General features: G+C 44.0%; 3 protein-coding genes across 5 annotated transcripts in view; 2 read left to right on the forward strand and 1 right to left on the reverse strand.

Moving 5' to 3' along the window:
* On the forward strand, positions 1-9,041 carry LOC139542303 (CCN family member 2-like). 2 transcript variants are annotated; one of them, XM_071347560.1, is made up of 5 exons: positions 1-97; positions 1,457-1,673; positions 2,794-3,042; positions 4,353-4,552; positions 4,959-9,041. In XM_071347560.1, the coding sequence occupies exons 1-5, from the start codon at positions 8-10 to the stop codon at positions 5,274-5,276; spliced, it is 1,074 nt and encodes a 357-aa protein (XP_071203661.1). In that variant the 5' UTR covers positions 1-7; the 3' UTR covers positions 5,277-9,041. The 2 variants fall into 2 exon arrangements, with proteins under 2 accessions (XP_071203661.1, XP_071203662.1); XM_071347561.1 differs by lacking the exon at positions 1-97 and adding an exon at positions 194-581.
* Positions 5,286-9,041, forward strand: LOC139542304 (P2Y purinoceptor 1-like). Its single transcript, XM_071347562.1, has one exon. The coding sequence runs from the start codon at positions 7,395-7,397 to the stop codon at positions 8,376-8,378; it is 984 nt and encodes a 327-aa protein (XP_071203663.1). The 5' UTR covers positions 5,286-7,394; the 3' UTR covers positions 8,379-9,041.
* LOC139542300 (UDP-glucuronosyltransferase 2A2-like) overlaps positions 8,987-15,757 on the reverse strand; it is a 27,641-nt gene continuing 20,870 nt past the window's right edge. The window contains exons 1-4 of one of the 2 annotated variants that reach the window (XM_071347551.1): positions 14,403-14,860; positions 11,171-11,325; positions 10,723-10,922; positions 8,987-10,544 (exon numbers count right to left, since the gene is read on the reverse strand). In XM_071347551.1, the coding sequence (XP_071203652.1) occupies positions 9,299-10,544; positions 10,723-10,922; positions 11,171-11,325; positions 14,403-14,415 (1,614 nt within the window). In that variant the 5' untranslated portion in view covers positions 14,416-14,860 and the 3' untranslated portion in view covers positions 8,987-9,298. Of the gene's footprint in view, positions 10,545-10,722; positions 10,923-11,170; positions 11,326-14,402; positions 14,861-15,757 lie in introns of those variants that run through there. The other variant, XM_071347552.1, reaches the window with a different exon arrangement.

Genomic DNA, 15,757 nt, shown 5'->3' on the forward strand with positions numbered 1-15,757 from the left:
TTTCACAATGGGACAGGTCACAGCGACTCAAGTTCAGCCTCACATCAGACATGCTGCTGCAGCACAATGGCAACCAGAGGACGACGAGGTTGGAATTGTAAGAGGCTCATTATTACAACTGCAGGTTGACTTAGAATAAGTAATTGAATTCAGTTGCATTTGATGAGGTTTTGAAATGAGGAAATACTGAACAACTACCTGTTTCAATCTATAACAGCTAGAGGGGGAGAGAGATGGGAGGGAGATAGGAGGAGAAAAAGGTCTGAAAGTAGAAATGGGCAACAGGGAGTAGGAATGTGAAGCATTTCTGCTCCCGCTCCAGTGACTGTTTACACGGCGGTCAGCCTGTGACATCACAGCAGAGACTCGATAAATGTCAGCCATGCAGAGGAATGAGCAGTCAGCAAACAGCAAGCAGCACTGCTAGCTAGCAGGCACCACTACCATCACACTTAAGAGGTTAGACAGACAGACAAACAGAGCAGTTCAATCAACCTACAGACGTTCCAATGGAAATTTCAAGACAACTCAGTGACAATGTGATAGCCTTGGCTTTGCTGCTCTGTATGGGTGCACTGCAGGTGAGGCCAAACTACTATTCTGCTCTTCTATTTGTGTGTACCTGGAGGTGAACTGTACCTGTAGCTTACACCTGTTGCTCAGGATGTGAACTGTCTGTGGAGATCAACGAGACTGCATTCCATTGATCGATTCCATTGATTCCACGGAAAGATCTATCAGAAGCTTTCAGGTGGCTGTGGTTGAAGATTGTTTTGATAGAACTGATTTTGTTTTTATGTTGTTGCTGTTGTTTTTATTTGTAACTTACTCTATAGTCAATTTACCATATTTGTAACTTACTGCATAGCCAATATGTAATATACGTACAAGTAGCTAGCTATTCATGGCATGATGTAACAGTATTGTACACTGCTAAGTACTTTATTATTTTGTGTTTTGTCATTTTTTTTTTTACACTTTATACAGATCATCATGAATATTAATGAGAAATGTTTAGAAATATTGATGAATGATGAATATTCGGAATGTTTGATGTTGCATTGCATAGTTGCCGTAGACATTGCTCCACCAGTGAATAATTGAGGCCAGTATGTCCAAAGGCTGCCTGCTGTGGCTTGGCTCCATTAACTGCATGTAATTGAAAACAGGACTATTTTGACCAGACAGTGTTGGACATAGTGTTCCCCAAACAAAGTACTTCTACCAAATATTAATGTGCTTACAATTTGTCAAGGAAAGGCTGTTTTATTTCAGAACATAACGGCAGCATTTTTCAACTATGGTGATGAGGATGATTATGATGATGATGATAATGGTCGTAATGATGAAGACTATGATGACAATGACGACAACAACAACCAATTGACCTCCTACTCCTCTTGCTCTAACCTCAGCCTGATTTAACCTCTAACCTCTGCCCCCTGTGTTACTCTAGGTGTGGTGTCAGCTGTGCCCAGGACCATGCCAGTGCCCCAACCCCGTGCCCCAGTGCCCAGCAGGAGTCTCTCTGGTCCTGGACGGCTGCCAGTGCTGCCAGGTGTGTGCCCGGCAGCAGGGCGAGGCCTGCAGCGACCTGTATGTGTGTGACAGCCAGAGAGGACTACAGTGTGACTACAGCGCCAGCTTCCCCGGCGACCCTGGAGAGTGTGTCAGTGAGTGCCAGCCTTTTCCTCCTGTTTTTTTAGGCTTTATTACTGACAGTAATGTAAACGGAAGGGGGGGTTAGATGAGAAGGATAAACAGTGGGAAGGGTGGACACAGGGATTGAATCCTGCCTGGTCTCCAGGGTCTCCAGGGTCATAACACATGTGCTTGTGCCGGAAGTGTTGCCACTGGACCACAGGCTCTGCACAGTGTCACCCTTTTCTAAACAACTAGGCTAGCAGACAAAAAACACAGAAAGGGATGGCACATGGAGCTGAAGTCTATGTCTGACTGTTTGTATGAGAGGGACAAACAGACAATCTGTTTAGGGCATATACTGATCCAGCCAGCCGCAGAGCGCAGGGGCTCTAGTTTGACTGTACTCCAAAACATCTGAACCTCTATTTTCAGTGGTGGTGTTGACACATTTCCTCTGACTGCCCATCGAGAATGATACATTGCCGAGACAACACACACGGATTGGAAAACAGACTCCTCAGTCTCCTCAGGACTGTGTGCATCCCAAATGGCACCCTATTCCCTGCATAGTGCACTACTTTTGACCAGAAGTAGTGCACTAAATAGGGGAAAGGGTTCCATTTGGGAAAGCCTGGTTTCCCATAACATCACATAACAACCTTAGAGGCTTGGTAGTAGACATGATCCTCTTGTGTCCTTACCCCTCTCTCTCTCTCTCTCTCTCTCTCTCTCTCTCTCTCTCTCTCTCTCTCTCTCTCTCTCTCTCTCTCTCTCTCTCTCTCTCTCTCTCTCTCTCTCTCTCTCTCTCTCTCTCTCTCTCTCTCTCTCTCTCTCTCTCTCTCTCTCTCTCTCTCTCTCTCTCTCTCTCTCTGTGAGTAATTTTATTTTTTTCCAGAACAGAGTAGGGTCCATGGTACAGGGTATGTGTATGGGTTAGAGTTAGGGTGGGGCTGCCAGTCCAGGGTAAAGAGCCTCTAAGAGGGTCTCTCTGTCCTGTTCCCAGACCTGGGTTGAAATATCTGTGCTTGATTGAGTTTGCATGGTTTGATGAAGTAATCCAATAGTCCCAAAATGCAAACCCTACCCATCTGGCACTCCAGGCAGGCAAATAGTATTTGAAACCAGGTCTGTTCTGTTTCCACCTTCCAGGTCAGGAGGAGTTGGGCTGTGAGCTGAACGGGGTCTCCTACCAGGATGGCCAGGTGTTCCAGCCCTCCTGTGCCACCCAGTGCCGCTGCCTGGGGGGAGGGGTGACTTGCGTGCCCCTGTGCCCTGAGGACGTCCATCTTCCCAACCCAGACTGCCCACACCCCCAACAGGTACAGCTGCCTGGGAAGTGCTGCAAGGAGTGGGTCTGTGAGAACATGGACAACACAGTCGTTCAGGATGCCATCACAGGTAACTGAGACACCAGTCTAGTTTAACAGTCATATTCTAGCCTGGTTCCAGATATGTTTGTGCTGTATAGCTAACTCCTTATGGTGGTTGGCATTAGCTACTATATGCAGATCTGGGACCAGGCTAGTCATCCTCTAGGTTTCTGCTACGTATTTCGATTGGACCATCTTGAGAGGGAACCAATAAAATGCTTCCCTGTGGATCCTAAACCATTATTTTTGGTGTTAGCTTGACATTCATGAAGAATATGGTGTTTGTCCAGCTTAGATGTTAGCTAACTATACATAGCACTTTTATAAGGATGACAAATGTTGTTCCGTCAATCAAGCTGTAGGGCAATATTTAGCTTCCCACGTTTATATGAGCTTTGCCACTGACGCGCATAGTCTGAGGTCTTTTATTGAGGGATCTTTTGCATTTTATTGTGGTGAGTCTAGCCAAATAAAAATGCACAATGTCCAAATATAACCCCCGCATTTCATTGGAAAAGTCTGGCCAGATGAAAATGCACATTATTGTCAAAATAACAAGCCCTGTTCCAACACCGACCCTGTTTCCAAAGCTGCGTCCCAGATGGCCCCCTATTCCATATGTAGTGCACTACTTGTAACCAAGTAGTGAATTATATAGGGAATATGGTGCCATTTTGGGACCAATGCCTAGTTTCATAACAAGACCCATGGCTAGGCGACGCAACAATTAAACACAATAAGCCCAAGGAGTCGGAAATAGTCCCAAAAACGTGTTAGGAAAATAAAACCGCTAAGGAAAAAAGAACATCTGAAATGTCTGACACTGTCACACAGTCAAGCTATGTCAATAGCAATGGAACATTTTGTTCTAAGTGTTCTTGAATTCAAAGCCTAGATTTTTTTTTTGGTGCTGTGTTACAGAAACAATGCCAAAGAAACTGCTGATTATTATGACTTAGATCCGACCGGAGCTGCTATCTTAGGGATTGATCTCCATCCAGATAGCACTGCCTTTCTGTGCTACGAAAAGTTCCCGTACAAGTTTAGGCCAATTGAGTCATTAAGAGACATTATGACATCTGAGACACTCTGATAAAAATCTATTAACCAGGGAAGTCATGTCGGATGAGTTAGTTTGGCTCTGATTGAGTTGTTAACAGCTGGATCTCGTGACAAGTCACTCATTCCTCATTGTCCCATTAGTGTGTTTGCTCGAAGCACACTACTGTTATTCCCCATACTTATTATTCTTATTTTAGACAGCTGAAGCAAGCACTCAAGTTTTCTTCAGGAAATTCACCATTCGGTCTCATTTTTATCCTGGCTTCCTCTCTCCAGCCTCCAGTTTGTGGCCAGGCCTGTCGGGTCCCTCTAACTGTATAGACCAGAGTACAGAGTGGAGCGCATGTTCCCAAACCTGTGGCGCCGGGGTCTCCACACGGGTCTCCAACAAGAACCCAGCCTGCCGGCTCGAGATGCAGAGCCGTCTTTGTAAGGTCCGACCCTGTCAGGCATTCCAGCCACGCAGGAACCCCATGGTGAGTTGATATCTTCCCAGACTCTCTGCCCTACGTCTCTACCCCCGTACCCTAACTCCACGTCTACCCCATCCTCAAGTGTATTTGGGGTTAATAGGTTATGTTAACAGGAGCCATACGTAAGCCTCGTGTATGTGTTAAAATGTGTGTTCCGGTCACCTAGACTACTATATTGGTGTAAAGTGCCCATTGCTCAGTCTGTGAAATGGTCATACTGGAAAATGCTTGTGGTGGAAAAAATACCTCTCACAGATATAAGAATGTGTACAGTAGATGTATTATGGTTAATGTATTTTCTTCAATAAGTGCATTTGAGTTCATTCCTAGTCTAATAATACATACATGAACCTCTATTCTCAGCAACCATGAGCTCATCTAGCAGCCTAACGTTGATCTGTTTTCCCAGTGGGCCCGGCATTGTGAGCCCAGCTACAGGTCAGTGGTGCCAGTGAGACTGGTGCACCAGGGCTGCTACAGCACACGGGTCTACCGGCCCCGGTACTGCGGTCAGTGCACCGATGCCCGCTGCTGTACCCCCTACCGGATCAGCACGGCCACGGTGGCCTTTCGGTGCCCTACCGGCAGGCTCTTTCACCGGGCAGTCATGATGATCCAGTCCTGTGTCTGTCACTACAACTGCCCCTACTCAGCTTCAGGACCCTATGCAGCTGCACCCTATTCAGGGTCCGCGCGCCCTCAACGGAGCCCTGCCGTGTGGGGCTAGACTTGACGTTCGAGTCAATCCTCTGGGTCCTATGCCTCCTTGAGAACCTAGGGCGTCCACCATGGCTCTCCACCTCAATCTTTTCTGAATGGCTCCACTTTACTAAGTTGTTGTCGAGATCTAGAGCCCTATCCTACCCCTCTCCATGTACTGACAGGCTCATACTGAGACCTGTCCAGACAGGACCTGGGAGCAACACTTTTGCTGTGTTCCAATGTCCATACAAGTGCACTCCTTCTAAGTGGTATACCAGTATGAATATTTGAACAGAGCCTCTGTCTATCATGGCTTGATCCAGCAGGTGTAGCCCACTTCATAGGATAGATGGGGGAAGTGAAAAGATCTTCTAGGTGATAAACTGTGACTGAGTCGGGGGAAGAAAGCCCTGATATGAATGGACAAGCTCCGTCTGCACTAAGACCTCCACTCTATTCCACTCTATCACATCTCATAAGGTGACCTCATGAGGAAAAGAATAGGTCAGGAAACCCTAGTTAGCTACCCTGACCCCAGATATTAGCCTGGTTTCTCTCTACAACAGAGTCATTGTCAAGCCAAACATTAGGCATGACAATTCCACAAGGAGTTTGCAAGAGAGCAGAAAAATACTAGCCTCTATCTAGCATATAGAAGTTAAATACTGTAACACAACAAATTTATTTTGGACTAATTGACCAACTGTAGTCTTATGCTGTATGTAGAAGACCAGATGACAGTCATTTGTTGTCTTTCTTGACTCATTTTAGGCCCCAGAGTTTCTCCTGACCACGTGACCTGACGTAGTTGAGTGGATAAGACTCAAGTGTTGTTACTTTCATTTGAGTGAATTTATTTTGCAGAGTGACACCAACCTTTGAGTTGATAGATACTGTATCTTGACATGCAAATGCCATCTGTTATATCAGTTTGTTTGTTTGTTTATAAATGTCTCTATTTTGTGTTCTTAGTCAGATGAAATTGCACTTATTTTCAATGTTGCTGTAAATATAAACTATTCGAATGCTTTTTTGAAATATTGTACAATTGTATCACTGATTTTATACTTTGTCCAAACTGTTTTCCATTCCCAATGCCTTTTTATGTAAAGCTTGAGCTCCTTTGTATATTGCATATTATTCATTAATGATATTACTACATTGAGATTCGATTGTTGTAATTTGTGCTGTAACTTTCCCTTAAAACTCCTTATGACTTATTAGTGATTTGATAGCTTTCAACATCGACAATATACAATGTAGCTTCCCAAAGTCAGAAAGCCATGTACAGTATCTTCATATTTGCAGTATCTAATGACTTCCATTGGACTCACAGTATCAGTGCAAATATAGTTACAATGAGATATGAGTTTTAAAAAAGCAGTCTATGACTTTGGTGACTGTAATCTTTGACACTTTGTATTGCCTTCCTCTAACACTGCATGGTATAGAGGTCCTGGATGGCAGGGAGGGAGGCCCCAGTGATGTACTGGGTTGTATGCACTACCCTCTGTAGCGCCTTGCGGTCAGATGCCAAGCAGTTGCCATACCAAGCGGTAATGCAGCCAGTCAAGATGCTCTCGATGGTGCAGCTGTAGATCTTTATGAGGATCTGAGGGCCAATGCCAAATCTTTTCAGCCTCCTGAGGGGGAAGAGGCGTTGTCGTGCCCTCTTCACAACTGTGTTGGTGTGTGTGGACCATGATAGATCCTTAGTGATGTGGACACCGAGGAACTTGAAGCTCTCGACCCGCTCCGCTACAGCCCTGTGAATGGGAGCGTGCTCTGCCCTCCATTTCCTGCAGTCCACTATCAGCTCCTGTGTCTTGCTGACGTTGAGGGAGAGCTTGTTGTCTCTGACCTCCTTCCTATAGGCTGTCTTATCATTGTGTTTGTGTGTGTGTGTGTGTGTGTGGACGTACATGGGTTTCCTGTTTGTAGTTGGGTGTGTCTGCTCTTCTGCATGCCTACCGAGAAACCATAGACCACAAGGCAATGTCAAACAAGTTTAAATAGAAAACAATGATGTGAAGAACTGACTTCATTCAACTTGACCTTTATTTATAGAGGTTATTCTCATCCAGCTACAATATCTTTGGCAAGACAGACCTGTTCATAATCAAATATTTTTGGAGGAAAGAAAATGAAGACAAACTTTTCCTGTGGACACATTAACATGGAATTCACTCACACGTTTTTACCTACAGTGTATATGTCAGTGTTTATTGTCGGTCTTGTTGCTAACTGCTGGGGACTAAAATCCTTGTTTGCGAATTGGAAGAAATTCGGAAATATCAACATTTTTGTTCTGAACCTTGGAGTTGCAGATATTCTGTATTTGCTCACTCTTCCATTTCTGTTTACGTACTACTCAGCAGGCAGTCACTGGGCCTTTGGACAAGTCTTCTGCAAGATTACAAGATTCTGCTTCAATTTGAACTTGTATGGCAGTATTGGTTTCCTCACGTGTATTAGTGTATACAGGTACCTGAGCATTGTCCACCCACTGAGAGTGATGGGCAGGATAACAAGGGGCCACTCTGTAGTCATCACAGCTGTAATTTGGGGTTTAGTCTGCATTGAGAGTATTCCTGATATGTTCTTTGACAAAACATTACTCAACTCTTCTTCAGGGAATGTCAAATGCGTTGACACCACCTCCAACTTCTCTACCAAGGAATACCTGGACTACAGTATTGCGTGGACAGTATCTGGATTTTTCATCCCTCTGCTCATCATATTGGGTTGCTATGGACATGTGGCTGTGGTCCTCTTAAACAACCCCAACATTGACCAAGTGATGAAGCAGAGATGCCTAAAACTGGTGTTCATTGTGACTTTACTCTTCTCAGTCTGCTACATACCGTATCACATATTCAGAAATCTAAACCTGAAGACTAGGATTTTGAAAAGCAAAGGCACGTGTGAGGATTGGTTTGCTGGCATCTACATTGCTCACCAAGTCAGCCGAGCACTCGTGTGTCTAAACAGTGCCATCAACCCATTGGTTTACATCCACAGCAATGAAAACCTGCTCGTACATATCACCAGGCTTTGGGAACGAGCGCGTCGGTCTGTGCCTCGGCTATTCAACCATCGCATCCAGACACAAACCCCACCATTATGAACTCACATTGAAATAGCAGTGTAGCTTTGTTTGCTTTCTTGAGTCATTCTGCTTTTCTCTCAGCAAGTTCTAATGTGTTTATTACTGTGCATATTATTGTTTGAATAGGGAAGTTCAAAGTACAGTTCCCAGATTTCTATAGGTCTCTTGTGTGTTTACTGAGCTGTACTATAAATATGCGGATATGGAAAGTACATTGTATTCCTTGCATGGTCATCTGCATGAATGTACATTCCTGGTTGTTCATTGTATCTAAGAGATGTAAATATACAGTATATTCAACTGATAGATGTAAAGATGTTGTAAATGTATAATATTGTCAGACAGTTGCAACTAAGCACACAGTAGGCTGTATTGGTTTATGGCGCTTTGTATTAAGGATACGATAAGAGCCATGTGAAAACACAAAGTGCTGTGAATGCATTTGCAGAAGAACAGGAAACGTTGTTTTCACGAAAGGTGTAAATCTGCTTTCAAAATGTAAAGTTATCACCACTTAAGGATTTCCTGTGTGGTGATCTGCTGCATACCTGAACATAAGGTTTTAAAAAGTTGCTTGTGAAGTATTCTAAAGTGAAAATGCAAAGTTATCAAGAAGACTTTCGCTGTTTATTCCACATCATTTGAATTTATTCTCATTTCATTAAAAGATTTCACAATTTACACTGTATATTATAAAATTGATAACATGAGTGAAAATACACAGCAAATGCAGGATTGCATCGTAATAACCCAATAAAACCTTGATTCAACCTATATCCTTGACATATTAGGAAGGTTCTCTACATAAAATACCAGAGACAGACACACTTTGGAAATCCCATTATAACAACCTTCAGGTGTTTTGCAATTGCTTTCCCCACATCTATCTACTGTATGGTTGGATTGTTAGCAGTGTAATAACTAAGTAAGTAACATAATCACTCCAACTTGGACTTTCTCCTCTTTCGTAATCCTCTTACCAAGCACATACAGGAAACCACAAACAACACCAGAACAAGCAGAGCAGAGCCCAGCAGCAGTGCTAGAACATCCACATTATGATAGACATACCATGGCATCTTATAGGACTCTGTACGTAGGTGAGCTGCCCCCTTGTGTCGCATAACAAACTCCAGCCAGAAGATGGCGCTGTCCAAAGGTTCTATAGGCTGGTCGTGGTGCAACCGTGATAGTCTTCTCATATTCTCTCTGTAGGGCTTCTCTTCATCCAGAATGTCCATCAGAGTCTGTGTTAAGGATTCCACCTCTAACGTTGTAACCTCCATAACCTCTGCCACTCCTCTGGCCTTCATGCGCACCATGTTGTCAAACTGGTCAAAGATGAGAGGGATACCCAACACTGGGACTCCGTGATAGATGGCCTCGTAGATCCCGTTGGTGCCCCCGTGTGTGACAAACACTTTGGTTTTGGGGTGACCCAGGAGGTCGTTCTGAGGCAGCCATTTCACTAGCAGGGTGTTGTTGCCTAGAGACAAAGGCCTCTCTCCCAGGTGTCTCCACATCACCTTCTGGGGCAGCCGGGCGAAGGCTGAGGCTATGACCTCTGTCATCTCTGGACCCAGTCCACCCAACAGAGTCCCCAGTGACATCACCACCACCCCGTGTTCTCCAGAACTCTGGACAAAGTCCTCTAAAGCTGCAGGTAAAGGCTTGGAGGGTTTGCACTGGAACCCGCCCGTGTAGACTACGTTCGGCATGGTGGGTCTAGGGAACTCAAAGACGAAGTCCACCCTCATCAGCCACAGATCAGCTCCCTGGATAAGGGATATGACGTCCACCTCATCAGGGGCAAAGTAGCGGTCGCACACGGCCTGGTAAGGCGGGTTGGAGACGTAACGATACATGTAGTAGCTGAGACAGTGGTAGAATATGTTATTCAGCCTCTGTGCAAAGTTCATCTGGTCAGAGTTGCGGGAGAATACTTGAGGGACGTAGGATAATGGCGAGGGAGCGATGGCAAAGTGTCCCTCCCCGCTGAGGACCCAGCGCACATTGAGAACCAGGGGGAGCTGGAGGTAGTGGGCCACCAGGACCCCGGCAGGGAACACTGGGTCAGTCAGGACCAGGTCATACTCAGCCTCCTTCAGATCTCTCATCAGAGTCTGGTTCTCAAACATGGTGACGACCAGCTCGGCCACCATCTCCTGGTTCTGCCTCAGCATGCTGAACAGATTAGATCAATCAAAGTAAACAGACAAAAACACAATTTAAACATCAGGCATGTATCAGCATAAAACAATGAACTAGCTCGTGCAAAAATGCAAATTGGCCTCAATTTCATTGTTTTGGGAAGGAATGTGGTTTTGGCTCTGTTAGTCCTGCCTTTGGCGTATATTTGTACCTGAAGAGGTTCCCACAGAACTGCAGGAAGGCCCAGGGTGAGCCCTTGCCACGCTGGATCTCCAGCGACCTCTTCAGGAAGTGGGCCATGAACTCCTGACTCTCAATGTTCTGGGGCTGAGCCTGGGGCACAGTAATGGAGGTGTAGTGGGGGGAGTGTTCAGCCACGTACCAGCTGGTGGAGGAGCGCAGAACGGTCACCTGTAAGGGAAAGACAGTACACTCAGTTCTTGGTTCGGTACGTTCCTCTGCATTTGTATTTTTATTTGAACAACATTTCAAAAGGTTTCTCAACGATGGCAAATCATAAATCCTAATAGGAATGTTAATTCAACTGTATTTTTTACGGGCAGTCATGTGATAAATAGTATTGCAGTACATTTTTTTTTAAAGTCCATTGTACATATTGTTTTGTTCTCATATCATGAGATTGTCTCATGCTTAATGACCTGGTGACCCTGGGTGTGAAGAGCCTCCACCAGTATCCTCATGTTGAGCCAGTGGCTGCCGTCGACAGGGTAGACCAGGACCCTCCCAGCCTCACTGGGCTGCAGGGAGGACAGGAGCAGAAGGACAGGCACTAAGGCCACACAGGACCCCATCACTGTGGAGAGACAGAGCGGGATAAATAGACTGACATACACTGTAAATACACTAAAATACTGTACATTGTAAAGACACTGAAATACACTTAACTGGGACACAACAGTAAAAATTAGTACAGAACTGGTAAATTGACATCCATAAACTAAGAATGTACTTTACACACCATAGTTATTTTTCACATTTTGCTTACACGGGTCAGTGAGTCCTTAGATCAGGGCTCTGGCATTTGAGTTTATTTTATTTTTACAGGGACAGTGCACATTAATCAACGTTTCAGTAAAAGTGCCGGTTTTAGCCAGCCGGCTAATTTTCAACAGCAGTCCCTGGGCAGGTTATTAAAAACAATTACAATATAGACAATCATTGAGCAGTGAGCACAAGCAGAGGAACATAGGACAAGCAAGACGTAGCATACAGACAGAGCAACATAGAACAAAAAAGCAGCAAGACAAAATTCATAAAAGCAACAGTGTTTCCACACCTTTCCACACCACCAAGCTACAGACAACAGACAACATGGAAAGCGGCAATACACAGCTAGGGATTATGTTCACAAATCTGATTGACCTTTAGCCATGTCTTCATGCATTTTGTGAAAGTGTGATATGTGGTGCAGTTATGTGTGTCTGATGGCAGTGTATTCCAGACATGGGAAGCTCTCACAGAGAAAGCGGATTTACTAAAGGTGCTTTTCCTTAAGGGAACTATACAGTCACCTCTCATGGCAGACCTTGTGGATCTGCTGCCATATGTTTGGGTTTTCTGTTTAACAAAAATACTGAGTGGAGGGGGAGCCAGGCCATTTAGGATCTTGAATATAAGACATGCGTCAGTGTATTGCACAAGATTTTCCCAACTCAGGAGCTCATGCTTTCTGAGGATGTAACAGTGATGATGGCTATTGGGCTTCCTATCAAGCACTTTGAGAGCCTGTTTGTAGACAGACTGAATAGGTTTTAATGTACAGCCAGCTTGGGCCCAACTAGTCAAGCAGTATGTTAAGTGGGGGAGTATCATAGATTTTAAGTACAGTTTTGCTACCTCTATAGTCAAACTATTTCGTATAAATCAGAAATTAGCTAGGTTCAATTTGGTTATCTGAATTACCTTTTTCACATGCTTTTTAAAAGAGAGGTTGGAATCAAGTATGATGCCAAGGTACTTAAAATCAGATACAACCCTGACACATAGGCATCTGGCTCAGTAGCATCTGTTGCCCTCTTTGTGAAGAAAATGCAAACAGTTCTTTTCACATTGAGATGCAAACACGAGTCACTGAGACACTTTGTAACCTGGACCATTACAGTAGTGAGTTCTTGTGCAGCTTGTTGTTTGCTCTTTGCATGCACATATATCACTGTATCATCTGCATACATTTGAACTTCAGACCCAGTACAGACAGAAGGCAGATCATTAATGTACAGGCTGAACAGGAGGGGCCCCAGTATTGACCCTTGGGGCACGCCCGCATAAGCGACAAACTGTTTTTTAAATAAAAAGATATATGCATATTAGGAATTCAGTCGGAGTCTCAACTTACTGTTGAGAGTTAGAGTAGTAGAATACACAGGTGCAATTTTGAAATTTGGTAGCGCGTTAGCAGTTTTTCTCTTGTAAATGTCTTGCCCATGTCAGCTCACATTTTTTAAATTGGGAAGTTAGTCTAGCTAGCTAAATACACCTTGTAGTATTCTTGGCAGAATTACTGATCAGGCACGCAGGGCATGTTCCCAGGGGCCCTGACCTTCAGGGTGCCCCCATTGATTTTGTTAGTCACTCTCACTCAGATATCTATGAATGGTATAAGGTATAAGTCATGGAAAAATGTGTAGAATTGCAGGAAATTGGATTTAAAACTGCATATTTTTCTCCCCGCCTCAAGGAAGAAATGAGTAGAATTGCATGAAAAATGTTCTAAAAACTGCTAAATTCTCTCCATCCCATGGAAAATGTTTTAGAATTGCAGAAAATTTGTTTTAAAACTGAAACAGTTTCTGCCTGTTGCATGGCACAATGAGTAGAATTGCATGAAATTAGTTAGAAACCTGCAACATTTTTCTCCGCCCCATGGCAAAATGTGTAGAATTGCAGAAAATGTGCTTTAAAACTTCAATTTCTTTCTCTCTGCCCTCAAGAGGGGGACCATTAAAATGTTTTACCCGTGAGGTGGGTGGCCCCCAAACCAAATTTTGCTTAGGGCCCCCAAAAAACTAAGACCAGCCCAGCCTCAGATCAAAGATGAAATGTACTGTAATTTGATGTGACACAGTTGTTCTGCCAAGAAGAGTTTTGTAATCCTCAGTAAGTATTGTGTAAAGTACACCCCACCCTATTCCTTACCAGTCATTCAGCAGCAGATAGGAACACGACCTCTTTATGCTGCAGGATGTGTCCTTATCCCAAACTATATCTAATGACGCACAGTATTACTGTACAGGACACTATGTTTAAGTTTCAACACAAACCACCTGGTTTAGAGAGAGATGTGCAGGATGAGATATAACATTTTAAACAAATGATTGGCTCTAATACATTTCAAAATGTAATGTACAAAGAACTTTGATGTCGCCTCCCGAGTGGAGCATCGGTCTAAGGTGTCACTACAGACCCGGGTTCAATCCTAGGCTGTGTTGCAGCCTGCCGCGAACCGGGTAGACCCATGAGGCGGCACACAATTGGCCCAGCGTCGTCAGGATTATGGGAGGGTTTGGCTGGCCGGGCACATGCGCGCTGACTTGTGTCGCCAGTTGTACGGTGTGTCCTTCCTCCAACACATTGGTGTGGCTTCCGGGTTCAGCAAGCAGTGTCAAGAAGCAATGCGGCTTGGCAGGGTTGTGTTTCGGATGACGCATTGCTCCGTACAGGAGTTGCAGTGATGGGACAAGACTAACTACCGATTGGATATCACAAAAAAGATCTTGCTAAAATATTACATTACCCAAACTACATGGTCAACGGGACTTACCATCAGTCATTCAAGTATTATCAGTCATTCAAGTATTTGGATGAATATTATTTGGCCTTGCCAATGGAAACTATCATTTACAAATACAGAACAGCAAAGTAAATCCTTACCTCTAAAATCCATCCTTTTGCTTCTTCTCCACCATACAGCTATCCTGTCTGAGCCTCACTCCAAGTGAATGAGTAACTACACTGAAAGTGAATATGTAATCTATGGATGTCCCGAAGGATACTTTAACTGTACCATTGCACTTCGTTCAGGCCAGTCAAGTCCGTCACTCATGAGGGTACTCCCAGTCAGTAGATCCAACGGTCAGAGAGCACATAGCAGCCCATCAGTTCTCTCCCTTTCCCTTCTCCTCTGCCTTTCTTTCTTACTGTCTTGTACTCGCTTTTCCTCTCTTGGATGGATGTTGTTTTGAAAAGGTTTCACTCTAATCTTCAGACTTCAACATTTCCAAACCCAGGGCCTCTTCTCAGTTTCTCTGTTAATATATATTTCAAACTCCAGGAAGACTTGCGGTCGCCAAGGAGTCTGCTAATGGGAATCCAAACAAAGAATCTTTCCTTCGCTTCCAACCCTCGCCAAATGAAATTGAATCAAATCTGATGTCAATACTTGTGTGGTGGCCCAAGGGATCATTACAGTACAGTAACACATTGTGCAGCCAGAAACTCATTACAACATAATACACCTAGCTGTCTTATTGAGATTAGGGAGGCAAATTCCTGAGCGAGTACTGAGTGTGACTGGGATTAAAATCAAACAAATTATTATTTTGATTGATTTGGTGCTCTGTTTTGTTACATAGCTACATGTCTGATCAACAGAAGGTTTATATTGGAAAACCAGAGGAGCTATGATGATACGTTTTAGTTTTGCTGGCTGCCATCCATGGCTGTGTGGGAGGTGAGGATGTTGGTAAATGTGATGTTGACAGACGAAGACAGACATGTTTAGTGAAGAAAAAGGCCCGTTCATAATCCAAAAGGCTAACATAACGCAAAAGGCAATACTTTACTAAACTATTTACAAAAGGAGCAGCATATTTGGGTCTTGGTTATAAAGGTAGGCATGGCTAGATGTTTTGCTTTCCTGCAAAACTAAACCACCATACCTTGCTTTCTGCATATCGGTAAGATTTCACTGGATTATTTTGGGGCCTCACATCAAGAATATAGCTTGTGTATGCTACTTGCTGCAGAAATACCATGCTTTTGTGGAAAACGTTACACATACAGCTAATGGTAGCCTATGCATTTCAATGTGCATGCAGTAATATGCTGTATAATGCAGTATGACATACACTGATTTCACAAAACATCAAGGACACCTGCTCTTTCTATGACAGACTGACTAGGTGAATCCAAGTAATTGATATCACTTGGTAAATCCACTTCAATCAGTTTAGATAAAGGGGAGGAGACAGGTTAACGCCTAGAGTCGATTGATGCAGCAGTGCGTC

This window comes from Salvelinus alpinus, chromosome 17 (assembly GCF_045679555.1).
Source record: "Salvelinus alpinus chromosome 17, SLU_Salpinus.1, whole genome shotgun sequence".
Lineage (NCBI taxonomy): Eukaryota > Metazoa > Chordata > Actinopteri > Salmoniformes > Salmonidae > Salvelinus > Salvelinus alpinus.

Coding starts and splice junctions, on each gene's coding strand:
- LOC139542303 (XM_071347560.1), top strand. CDS start 8: ATGGGACAGGTCACAGCGACTCAAGTTCAGCCTCACATCAGACATGCT. Junction 1,674..2,793: donor CGACCCTGGAGAGTGTGTCA/GTGAGTGCCAGC, acceptor TCCACCTTCCAG/GTCAGGAGGAGTTGGGCTGT. Junction 4,553..4,958: donor AGCCACGCAGGAACCCCATG/GTGAGTTGATAT, acceptor CTGTTTTCCCAG/TGGGCCCGGCATTGTGAGCC.
- LOC139542304 (XM_071347562.1), top strand. CDS start 7,395: ATGAAGACAAACTTTTCCTGTGGACACATTAACATGGAATTCACTCAC.